This window comes from Salvelinus sp. IW2-2015, linkage group LG32, assembly GCF_002910315.2.
Source record: "Salvelinus sp. IW2-2015 linkage group LG32, ASM291031v2, whole genome shotgun sequence".
In the NCBI taxonomy this organism is placed as follows: domain Eukaryota; kingdom Metazoa; phylum Chordata; class Actinopteri; order Salmoniformes; family Salmonidae; genus Salvelinus; species Salvelinus sp. IW2-2015.
In genome coordinates this window covers 3,210,971-3,223,674 of record NC_036871.1, presented here as the reverse complement: position 1 = coordinate 3,223,674, position 12,704 = coordinate 3,210,971, and the positions used below count along the sequence as shown (strand labels likewise).

General features: G+C 46.2%; 1 protein-coding gene across 2 annotated transcripts in view; it reads right to left on the bottom strand.

Annotated features, from left to right (window-relative positions):
* The window catches only part of LOC111956791 (anion exchange protein 2-like), a 62,434-nt gene that overhangs the window by 11,083 nt on the left and 38,647 nt on the right, over positions 1–12,704 (bottom strand). For both annotated transcript variants that reach the window (XM_023977411.2, XM_023977412.2), the window contains 13 exons: positions 12,208–12,388; positions 11,785–11,920; positions 11,449–11,647; positions 11,097–11,202; positions 10,649–10,833; positions 10,236–10,455; positions 9,841–10,044; positions 9,511–9,659; positions 9,013–9,207; positions 8,311–8,517; positions 7,706–7,795; positions 7,444–7,610; positions 6,756–7,009 (listed from right to left, as the gene is read on the bottom strand). In XM_023977411.2, coding sequence (XP_023833179.1) covers positions 6,756–7,009; positions 7,444–7,610; positions 7,706–7,795; positions 8,311–8,517; positions 9,013–9,207; positions 9,511–9,659; positions 9,841–10,044; positions 10,236–10,455; positions 10,649–10,833; positions 11,097–11,202; positions 11,449–11,647; positions 11,785–11,920; positions 12,208–12,388 — 2,293 coding nt within the window. The remainder of the gene's footprint in view (positions 1–6,755; positions 7,010–7,443; positions 7,611–7,705; positions 7,796–8,310; positions 8,518–9,012; positions 9,208–9,510; positions 9,660–9,840; positions 10,045–10,235; positions 10,456–10,648; positions 10,834–11,096; positions 11,203–11,448; positions 11,648–11,784; positions 11,921–12,207; positions 12,389–12,704) is intronic.

Genomic DNA, 12,704 nt, shown 5'->3' with positions numbered 1-12,704 from the left:
GGGTCCAGATTTTGCAGCTCTTTCAGAACATCAGCTATCTGGATTTGGGAGAAGGAGAAATGGTGGGGGCTTTGGCGGGTTGCTGTGGAGGGTGCCGGGCAGTTGACCGGGGTAGGGGTAGCCAGGTGGAAAGCATGGCCAGCCGTAGAGAAATGCTTATTGAAATTCTCAATTATAGTGGATTCATCGGTGGTGACAGTGTTTCCTAGCCTCAGAGCAATGGGCAGCTGGGAGGAGGTGCTCTTATTCTCCATGGACTTTACAGTGTCCGAGAACTTTTTTGAGTTAGTACTACAGGATGCAAATTTCTGTTTGAAAAAGCTAGCCTTAGCTTTCCTAACTGCCTGTGTATATTTGTTCCTAACTTCCCTGAAAAGTTGCATATCACGGGGGCTATTCAATGCTAATGCAGAACGCCACAGGATGTTTTTGTGCTGGTCAAGGGCAGACAGGTCTGGAGTGAACCAAGGACTATATCTATTCCTAGTTCTACATTTTTTTAATGGGGCAAGCTTATTTAAGATGGTGAGGAAGGCACTTTTAAAGAATAGCCAGGCATCATCTACTGACGGGATGAAGTCAATGTCATTCCAGGATACCCCGGCCAGGTCGATTAGAAAGGCCTGCTCGCAGAAGTGTTTTAGGGAGCGTTTGACAGTGATGAGGGGTGGTCGTTTGGTCGCAGACCCATTACAGATGCAGGCAATGAGGCAGTGATCGCTGAGATCTTGATTGAAAACCACAGAGGTGTATTTGGAGGGCGAGTTAGTTAGGATTACATCTATGAGGGTGCCCGTGTTTACGGATTTGGAGTTGTACCTGGTAGGTTCATTGATCATTTGTGTGAGATTGAGGGCATCAAGCTTAGATTGTAGGATGGCCGGGGTGTTAAGCATGTCCCAGTTTAGGTCATCTAGTAGCACGAGCTCAGAAGATAGATGGGGGGCAATCAATTCACATATGGTATCGAGGGCACAGCTGGGGGCAGAGGGAGATCTATAGCAAGTGGCAACAGTGAGAGACTTGTTTCTGGAAAGGTGAATTTTTAGAAGTAGAAGCTCGAATTGTTTGGGTACAGACTTGGATAGTAATACAGAACTCTGCAGGCTATCTTTGCAGTAGATTGCAACACCGCCCCCTTTGGCAGTTCTATCTTGGCGGAAAATGTTATAGTTAGCGATGGAGATCTCAGGGTTTTGGTGGTTTTCCTAAGCCAGGATTCAGACACGGCTAAGACATCCGGGTTGGCAGAGTGTGCTAAAGCAGTGAGTAAAACAAACTTAGGGAGTAGACTTCTAATGGTAACATGCATGAAACCAAGGCTTTTACGGTGACAGAAGTCAACAAATGAGAGCACCTGGGGAGTGGGAGTGGGGCTAGGCACTGCAGGACCTGGATTAACCTCTACATCACCAGAGGAACAGAGGCGAAGTAGGATAAGGGTACGGCTAAATGCTATACAAACTGGCCGTCTAGCACGTTCGGAACAGAGAGTAAAAGGAGCAGGTTTCTGGGCTCGATAGCATAGATTCAGTAAGGTAGGATGTGAGTACATTGGAGGTAAACCTAGGCATTGAGTAATGATGAGAGAGATATAGTCTCTAGAGACGTTTAAACCAGGTGATGTCATCGCATATGTAGGAGGTGGAACAACATGGTTGGTTAAGGCATATTGAGCAGGGCTAGAGGCTCTACAGTGAAATAAGACAGTAATCACTAACCAGGACAGTAATGGACGAGGCATATTGATATGAGAGAGGCATGCGTAGCCAAGTGAACATATGGGTCCAGTGAGTGGTTGGGCTGACTGGGGACACGGCGATTCAGACAGTTAGCAGGCCGATGCTAACAAGCTAACAGTTAGTAGGCCGGGGCTAAACAAGCTAGCAGTTAGCAGACCGGGGCTGGCAAGCTAGCAGTTAGTAGACCGGGTTAGCAAGCAAGCAGTTAGCAGGGGCTAGCAGTTAGCAGACCGGGGCAGGCAAGCTAGCAGTTAGCAAACCGGGGCAGGCAAGCTAGCAGTTAGCAGACCGGGGATAGCAAGTTAGCCTTTGGGGGACGTCGCGATGGGGGAAAGTCTGTTTTTGCCTCTTCGTGCGGTGACGTCGATAGACCAGTCGTGGAATTAGTACGGTTCCAGGTAGCTCTAGGTAGCTAGCAGGCCTGGCAGGTTAGCAGAATGGACCTTCAGCGGGCGTCACGCCTGAGGGGCCTGTTGGAGTCCTCGGGCAGATTATGTCGGTATTCCAGTCGTAGAGGATCGGCGGGGTTCTGTGCCCCGTACCGGCAGTAGAAGGGGTCCGGATATTGTAGCCCGGGAGTGGGTTTCGGTGGTAGCACAGGAGCCCTGGTCGGGTTAGCTTCTGGCTAATTGGTGCTTGCTCCGGGATGGAAACGCTAGCCAGGAGTGGTCACCCGGGATTGCGGTTAGCTAGTTGCGAAGATCCAGATGAAAATGTTCAGAGTTTGCGGTAGGAATCCGGGGATATGGAGAGAAATAGGTCCATTATGCTCTGGTTTGAGTCACGTTGTTCGAACTGGCGAGAGCTTTCCGAGCTAAAGGTTAGCTGATGACCGCTAGCAATGGTTTTCTAACTGATAGTTGGTAGGTAGTTAGCTGGCTAGCATCAGTTGAGGGATTCAAGATCCAGAAAAATTTGTCTGACTGCTACGTCTGACTGCTACGKCATCTTGGATAAGAGCAAAGGGAAGGGCGTGGGACTGAGAAAGACTGGGAAAGACCAATTGATTCTATAATTATATTAATTGAAATGCTAATCGTTTGTACATGAACGGCCGCTCATTCGAGAATAATTGCAAAGTATATACAGTTGAAGTCGGAATTTTACATACACCTTAGCCAAATACATTTAAACTCAGTTTCACACTTCCTGACATTTAATCCTAGTAAAAATTCCCTGTCTTAGGTCAGTTAGGATCACCACTTCATTTTAAGAGTGTGAAATGTCAGAATATTAGTAGAGAGAATGATTTATTTCAGCTTTTATTTCTTTCATCACATTCCCAGTGGGTCAGAAGTTTACATACACTCAATTTGTATTTGGTAGCATTGCCATTAAATTGTTTAACTTGGGTCAAACCTTTCAGGAGCCTTCCACAAGCTTCCCACAATAAGTTGGGTGGATTTTGGCCTATTCCTCCTGTCAGAGCTGGTGTAACTGAGTCAGGTTTGTAGGCCTCCTTGCTCGCACATGCTTTTTCAGTTCTGCCCACAAATCTTCTATTGGATTGAGGTCAGGGCTTGGTGATGGCCACTCCAATACCTTGATTTTGTTGTCCTTAAGCCATTTTGCCACAACTTTGGAAGTATGCTTGCAGTCATTGTCCATTTGGGAGACCCATCTGCGACCAAGCTTTAACTTCCTGACTGATGTCTTGAGATGTTGTTTCAATATATCCACATCATTTTCCTGCCTCATGATGCTATCTATTTTGTGAAGTGCACCAGTCCCTCCTGCAGCAAAGCACCCCCACAGCATGATGCTACCACCCCCGTGCTTCACGGTTGGGATGGTGTTCTTCGGCTTGCAAGCCTCCCCCTTTTTCCTCCAAACATAACGATGGTCATTATGGCAAAACAGTTCTATTTTTGTTTCATCAGACCAGAGGAGCATTTCTCAAAAAAGTACGATCTTTGTCCCCATGTGCAGTTGCAAACCGTAGTCTGGCTTTTATATGGCGGTTTTGGAGCAGTGGTTTCTTCCTTGCTGAGCGGCCTTTCAGGTTATGTCGATATAGGACTCATTTTCCTGGGGATATAGATACTTTTGTACCTGTTTCCTCCAGCATCTTCACAGGGTCCTTTGCTGTTGTTCTGGGATGGATTTGCACTTTTCGCACCTTTTCGTTCATCTCTAGGAGACAGAACGCGTCTCCTTCCTGAGCGGTATGACGGCTGCGTGGTCCTATGGTGTTTATACTTGCGTACTATTGTTTGTACAGATGAACGTGGTACCTTCAGGCGTTCGAAATTGCTCCCAAGGATGAACCAGACTTGTGGAGGTCTACAATATTTTTCTGAGACCTTGGCTGATTTTGTTTGATTTTCCCATGATATCAAGCAATGAGGCACCGAGTTTGAAGGTAGGCCTTGAAATACATCCACAGGTACACCTCCAATTGACTCAAATTATGTCAATTAGTGTCACGGCTCTCGTCGTAATGAGGATCGGACCAAAGCGCAGCGTGGTAAGTGTTCATGATTTTTATTTGATCACAAAACACTCGAACAAAATAAACAAGAGGGAAAACCGAAACAGTTCTGTAAGGAGCATAAACTATACAGCAAACAACTACCCACAACACAGGTAGGAAAAAGGCTGCCTAAGTATGATTCCCAATCAGAGACAACGATAGACAGCTGACTCTGATTGGGAACCACACTCGGCCAAAAACAAAGAGAAAACATAGAAATAAAGTAACTAGAATGCCCACCCGAGTCACACCCTGGCCTAACCAAAATAGAGAATAAAAACCTCTCTATGGCCAGGGTGTGACAATTAGCATATCAGAAGCTTCTAAAGCCATGACATCATTTTCTGGAATTTTCCAAGCTGTTTAAAGGCACAGTCAACTTAGTGCATGTAAACTTCTGACCCACTGGAATTGTGATACAGTGAGTTATAAGTTAAATAAATCTGTCTGTAAACAATTGTTGGAAAAATAACTTGTGTCATGCACAAAGTAAATGTCCTAACCGACTTGCCAAAACTATAGTTTGTTAACAAGAAATTTGTGGAGTGGTTGAAAAACGAGTGTTAATGACTCCAACTTAAGTGTATGTAAACTTCCGACTTCAACTGTATATTTACGCCCGTATGTCGTTGTTCTCTGTTGGAATCCTCGATCATCCTGTAGGTGGTTAGAATGGATACTTCAGAGTAGAATAGAATAGATGCTTCGGTGGTTGTCTGTATTCTCGTCCTAGGTTTACGTAATGTCTAGCTGCAGACTAGTAATTTGTGTCTAAGATTCGCTCTTATTCTGCAGGGATCGATAGTCTCAGAGTTGAAACATTTCCAGCCGTGTAGACAATGCTCCACGTGGAATAGTCTTGTCTTTTGGTAGAGTTGTAGTATAAACCACTTCACACACCAGCATCACCGGCATGTTTTGGGCTTAGAAATTCAACCATTTGCAACCTTAACTTACACCGGGGTTTGCGTGGTCTGGTGTGAATTTCATCTGGGGTGGGTTTTATAGGTTTCAGTAGAAAAGGGGCGGTTCCATGACGCCTAATGTGATGTCTGGGCTCACGGGGGTGTGGCCACTGACTAGTTAATCTTTATATGAGAATCCATACTCTCATTTAGAGGTTAACATCACATTACATCTTTTAATAAATAGTTGCATGTTTAATCACATAAGTTTCACAATATTTAGATGCAAACCTGACAGCTGGGAAATGTACACTTTAAGAGATACCGTTATGTGTGTTTCCTGTCCTTCATGAGATCACCAAATGAAACTCAACATAACTATCCCTTAAGTTTCCACGGATCATTCCCACATTCTCAAAACTAGAACGAATGTTTAATTCTCCCATTTTGGGGATTTAGGAGTTTGGCGAAGTGAAGTCCTTCGTTCTCTCTCTCTGAATACTGCATGGTAGGTTCTAACCTGTATTTATGACCTGAGGTACTAAACCTGGTTTAGCAGAGAGAGTGAGGGGGGGAGCCACGATCTACACCCTGCAAGGGCCACGTCATGACAGTGTTGTAGTTTGTACATCTAATTGTCAGCTATGTTTGTTGAAAAGGCAATAAATGAGGCTGAATTAAGACTGCTGATAGCCAGATGTAGCTGTGGTAGGGATTCACTCCATGGTGCTGAAAAGAAAGCTCTGCTGTTGGGACAGCTTTATGTCGGCTCCAACAGTTTGTGGACACTGTTTTTCACCGTTATAGTGCATTTAATGTATTGTTTAGTGTTGTGTAGTGGCTCTGCTGGCGTGCGTCTACATTTTTTTGTTTTGTTTTCCCCACCAAGATTCACATGATAAAAATAAAGTTCTGTCCACTGTTCCTCGAATGTCCCGCAAAATCGTTCCCTTGTCCCGCATTAGTTTTTCCCCCAGATGTGGTCACCCTAATTCCAACGGTGGAAACATTGCTACTGCAACAAACTAACACCATCTTTTCACATGTGAGAAGAATATCATTATTTCAACTCCACATGAGATTTTCACATGTGGAGGATTCTTACATGTGAAACCGCAAATTACATTTAGACACATGATTTTTGCAATTCCACATGTGAAAGTCAGATATTCACACAAAGTTTTTTTTTACATTTGTGAAAGTGCATATGCATATCCGATTTTCACATGTGAATGTTTTTAACATGTGAAATTTCACATGTGAAACTGTAATTCACATGTGAGGTGAAAACATGTTATTCTGCTCACATTTGAAAAGGTGGTGTAAACATGTGAACTCTAAATTTAATAAATGTGAAACAGATATTTCACATATGAAACTGCAAATTTGACATGTGTTTTTTTTGTAGGGTTGTAAAACTCCAGAACCGTTCCCAAACTTCCCAGGTCTTCCAGAAATCCTGGTTGTAGGATTCACAGTTGGAGGACCCTCTCCCTGCTTATTCCCTCCTAATTCCAGGGAGATCCTCCAACCAGGATTTTTGGGAAAAACTGTGCATTTTGGGAAAGTTTCTGGAATTTTGCGACCCTACTCTCGATTTAGTCCTGGGCGCTAAGTTAGAGGGGTCATGCCTACCGACAAACAGAGCTACGAGGAAGCCCGTCACCCTCTGCTCTTTCACTTCATGGATACGGGGCTTGTCGCCGGGGGCCACCGCCTTGCTCATGACGGTAAGGGCGTTTGCGTGAGTAACAGAACGCACGGTGGCGGCGGCCAACCAGGGCAGACCGAACAGGGCCGAAACCCCACCTATGGCCACGATGATGAGCAGGTCCAGGTGGAAGCCGGAGCCCTTCAACAGCATCCGTTCCTTCTTGCTGACTATCAGCCTGACGGAAGGAGATAGACCAAAGAGAGAAAGAGTGTATAAAAAGAGAGGAACATGGACGGAGAGGGATTGAGTGAAGGAGAGAAAGAGTGAGGGGGTAGGGAGAGAGATTACTTGTATTACTCTATAATATGTAAGATGGGGGTGCAGAGGTAACCGGTTGTATTACTCTATAATATGCACATCTCACACTACYAGAGCATTGCAGATTTTTGCTGATKAAATCAAACATGTTTGAAAATATTGGGATGTTTGGGACTGCTCAAAGACGAGATCAGTAGCCCTCAGATTGCGTCTCTGACCCGTTCATATTAAACAAGCATCGGTGACAGCCGCGCACCCTGTGTAAGTAACGACGTGGGGATTTTGTCTCCGACTTCAAAAACTTATCTGGGACAGCTAAATCATGGCCTTGTAGTGTACACCCGGCTTTACGTGGTGATCTGTGTCTCCATGAAGATGAGGATGAAGACGAGCAGGGCAGGTAAGATGCTGATGGCCATCATCCAGACAGGGAACTGTCCGTCCGAGCCCAGCGGGGGGATCAGCCACCGCCGCTTTTCAGGACTGGTCACCGAGAAGCCTGTGGGCACGCTTAGCTTCTGAATAGGGTGGAGTGGTAAAAGGGAAAAGGTTAGCCTGGGCTATTCTCATTTCTGATTGCTCTCTTGACATTTGATCTTGACCTATATCTCACCTGGGTGTAGGTGTCTTTTATGCTGTAGTCCACCAACACCATGATGAGAATCGCGATGGGAACCCCGAAGTCTCCAATCATCCTACGGAGCTGAGACAAAGAACATGCACAAGTCAGATTGAATATAACATTGTTGCTTACTGCCACATGCTCTGCCGCACACATTAAAGCTGCAATATGTAACTTTTTGGGCAACCCGACAAAATATACATAGAAATGAGAGTCATAGATCGGTCATTGTTATCAAAAGCATGTCTAAGAAGCGGTAGATCTGTTTTATGTTCACTATTTCTATGCTTCCAGCCTTAAGTTTCATTTCTGCGTCTTTTACTTTCAGTTTTGTACACCAACTTAAAACACTTGAAAAAAYAAAWMMGGGTTATGGAAAATATATTTCACAGCAGTTTAGATGGTACAATGATTCTCTACACTATACTTGCTTATTTTGTCACAAACTGAAATTAGGTGAACTACTAGAATTTTATCAACCAGGAAATGGCAGAGCAATTTCTGCATAGTGCACCTTTAATGCATTTTGAATAAGTATTTTTTAAGGGCCAATACTGTATGGCTCTGGTCAGGCAGCCCAGGCTTACTGTACTTACCTTGCCTGGGAAAAAGGCACTGTTCTTGAACTTGCGCAGGTAGAACGCAATGAAGAACGTTCCGGACATTAGCACCAACGTCAGGAGGGCTGTGTTGGGCTCCCCCACCACCTTGCCAGGCACGCCAACCACAGTGTTGTTGCATGATGATGATGTCCATGTGTCGTTGACCAGGTAACAGCGTTGGAGAGGATGCTCTTGAAAGATCTGGTGGGTTTTTGATACGACAGACAGACAGACAGGGCACACACACAGACGACAGACAGGCAGACAGACAGACAGGACAGACAGACAGACAGACGACAGACAGACAGGACAGACAGACAGACAGACAGACAGACAGACAGACAGACAGACAGACAGACAGACAGACAGACAGACAGACAGACAGACAGACAGACAGGACAGGACAGACAGACAGACAGACAGAAGACAGACAGGAGACTCAGAGACAGACACACAGGCAGACACACAGGTAAACACACAGACAGACAGTTTTCTCATGAGTCGCATACATTCCTGCACCATTTCATCTGTGTCAGGCGTGCGATAGATGACTTCCGTTTCAAATGCTCTCGACGGAGTCATAATGCATGCAGCGGTATGCTAGCAATGAAAAGCTATGAACTTGTAGGCCAGTGGACAAGCAAGCCCAATCAGCTCCAGCCCAGTGTTAAAGGGCGCTCCTCCTCTAAACCTCACCTTGCCCAGTTTCGAGAAGGTCTCGTAGATGAAGATGAGGGAGATGAGGAAGGAGAAGATCTCCTGGGTAAAGCGCGAGACGAAGCGGACCAGGAAGCTGCCCTCAAAGGCCACTATGATGACCACGATGAGCACCAGCCAGAAGCCAATCCACACCCGGCCTGTCAGGTACTCTATGTGGTTGGCATTGCAGAACTGTAATACAGAACCACGAGGCAACTTTGGGTTATGTTCAGAAAGGGACATTATCATGCACACATTGCAACCATATTCCTTGCACCAGCTAGGGTTGCAAAATCACTGAAACGTTCCCAAAGTTCATKGTTTTTTCCAGTTAAAAGATTTCTGGAATTAGGAAGGAATAAYCAGGAAATCCTTCAGCTGGGAATCCAGTCATTTTGAAAACAGTTTATTACTTGTAAATCCTTGCCAGGGGAGTGAACAAAATTTGGGGAGAAGGGGGAGTAACAGAATGGAAGAATTGGGGTAGTTGCTCACTGAGTAGAAGGCCTCCTCAAAAACCAGGAGGGGTCCAGAGAAGCCCACCACCAGCAGAGGCTGTGCCCCCAGGAGGGAAAAGATGACCCCTTGCATCGCCGTGGCGATGATCAGCTCCGACACGCCAATCAACCCCCCCGTTTTCTCACCTAGAAGAAGAAGAGAGGAAGGGATGGAGAAAGTGACTACCAACTCGAAATGATACAGCCAACTATAGACTCTATCCCTCTTTTAAGCTTAATTTCTATTTAGTAATTGTCCCTCTTCTTTCCCTCCTTTCCCTCCTCCCCTCCATTCTTCCCTCCCCCAATGGGGCACTGAGTGACTGACCCAGCAGTCCTCCAAAGGTGACAGCGGGCGACAGAGCAGCGAAGTAGATGAAGATGATGGCAGCCATGCACTGGGGGTTGAGTGCATCACGGAAGTCACTGGCATATTTGGGGTAGCGCCGTGCGGCGTCATTGATCAGCCCCCCAAACAGGTGGCCCGACCGGCGCAGAGGGTCATCCCCAGGTTTGAAGGGCGCCTGCAGAGCTGAGGGAGAGGGAGGGAGAGGGTTATTTGCTGGTCAGTTAGCCCTCAAGCTCCTTCCTCCAGTACGTGTCTTTGTCACCCTTGTCCATGGGACCTTTGGGCTTTTTGGCCAGTAGTTTGCCCTTTGGTTCCTCTCTGTAGTATATGTCTGTGCACATCTGAGTGTATCAGTGTATGCCTGTCTCTATTACCTTTATCCTTTGGGCTCTTGGGTTCTTTGACCTTGAGCTTCTTGCCCTGCTGCTCCTCTCTCTTGTGGAGCATCTCTCTCTGGAAGCGGGCCACCGAGCGAAGCAGCTCATCGCTGCCAACCTCAGACGGCGGCAGCACAATGCTACAGTCCAAAAAGCTGTTGATGGCGTTCAGCAGGTCCTGCCGCTCGTCCGCCAGGTACGCCGCCTCGTGGAAGTGCTGCGGAAAATTAATAACAATAATATATGCCACTTATCAGAGTTATTCAAAGTGATTTACAGGACAGTGAGTGCATACATTTTTTGTATGTGATCCCTGTGAGAGTTGAAGCCACAATATTTGTGTTGCTAGTGCCACGCTCGTATCAACTGAGKCACACAGGGCAGTATGGATTACCCAACGGTTAACTCGCCTTGTCAGACATAAGTGTGGAGATGGAGCGGCCGATCTGGTGGTAGTCGATGTTAGCGATGGGCGGGCCCATTAGAAGGAAGAGGAAACGTACAGGGACGGGCACCTCCAGCACAGACTCCAGCAGCACAGCTTCCTGCAGACGCACAAATGCCATGGATGGCTGCTCCAGGAAGGCCACGGTGCCTGCGAGAGACAGTTATTAAATGTAATTGAACTTTAATGATTCGAGTCAAGCAACACTGAAACATGCATGAGAGCACCAGCTGTTCCGGACGAATGTGTGATCACGCTCTCCGTAGCCGATGTGAGTACGYCCTTTAAACAGGTTAACATTCACAAGGCCGCAGACTGATTACCAGGACACATACTCAAAGCATGCGCTGACCAGCTCGTCTACGAAGCATGTGACAAATAACATTTTATTTTATTTGAATAGTAAGGCATACCTACGAGGACGACGGTGGCCTCTGCATTTTCRGGAATCTTCTCCAGCAACTTGAGCTCATGTTTGGACTTGGACCTGTGCATGCCCAATTTGGGAGGATTGTCTTTCTGTAGAAGAAAACGTAGTTTAGACAACAAAAACCCACACACACTCAGACAAAAAAAAACATAAACAATCACCTAGACAAGTGGATAAAGATGAATGCACACACCCACCCAGAAACACAACTCAAACAACACACTATTACACAAACAGAGATCACAAAAACGCTCAGACTCACAAACATCCTGCACACACAGACAAACTCAACTCAACACACTCCCAAAAACACAGCCACACTTTCAAGTGAAGACCTCGCTCTTCTCCATGTCAATGCGGGTGTCTGGAAGGATGCAGGCGGCCTCTCCTCCACCCATGACGGGTTCAGTGACAGAGGGCTCGGCTTGGCCTATGTGGTTGCTGCTGCTGTGGTGGTTCACCATCAGGGAGGCCAGGCTGGCGGCAGAGATGTTCTGCGTGAAAGAGCTGTGTTCTTTCTCGTCGCTCGGGTGACTGCGGGCAGAGAAGAGGAGAGAGAGAACGCCTGAACTGAGTTTGTGTAGAAGTACCAATGATGTATATAAACACTGTGAATACCGTAGGTAGCAGGGTAGATAAAGGATTGCATACAGCAAGAAAAAAAGTCATACCTGTGTTTGAGTAGTAGGGCTCTGAGGACATTGGCCCGGTCCTCGACTTTGATCTGGTCAGAGATTATCATCTGCTCCACCACCTGATGGGCAATGCCAGGCAAGGTGTGCTGGTTCAGATCCAGCAGCACCGCACCTAAAAAACACACCCCAATGTGTCCCTTTAATGCCACAAATGCTGCTTCCTTCTCTTGCCTTTCTCATCCCTCGATTTGTATTTATTCCTCCCTTTTCTTCCCTTCCTCCCCAATCTCTTCCCATCCTCTCTCTTTATCACTCCTTTTTCTCTTTTCCTAACTCACCCACTCCCCTCCCTCTTTCACTCTCTAATTTCCCAACTCCTTCTCCCCCCTCGCCGTATTTATTCCCACCTACTCCCTCCCTTCCGCCCTTTCTTTCCTCACTTTCCCCTCTTTCTCTCACCGTGGGAGATGGTCTTGCGGAGCTCCAGAAGACTACGGAAGGAGAGCGAGGCAACGTGGGGTTTGCCCCAGCGGTCCGTCTCCTCCTCCACGTCCTCCTCAAATTTGATCCAGCGGGCCGTCTCCCGCCACTGCAACTCCTGGTTCTTATCCATCACCAACTCGTTCAGCTCCACAAACACCTGGGATATTTTTTTTTATACGATATCAATATATATATATATATACTGCTCAAAAAAATAAAGGGAACACTAAAATAACACATCCTAGATCTGAATGAATGAAATATTCTTATTAAATACTTTTTTCTTTACATAGTTGAATGTGCTGACAACAAAATCACACAAAAATGATCAATGGAAATCAAATTTATCAACCCATGGAGGTCTGGATTTGGAGTCACACTCAAAATTAAAGTGGAAAACCACACTACAGGCTGATCCAACTTTGATGTAATGTCCTTAAAACAAGTCAAAATGAGGCTCAGTAGTGTGTGTG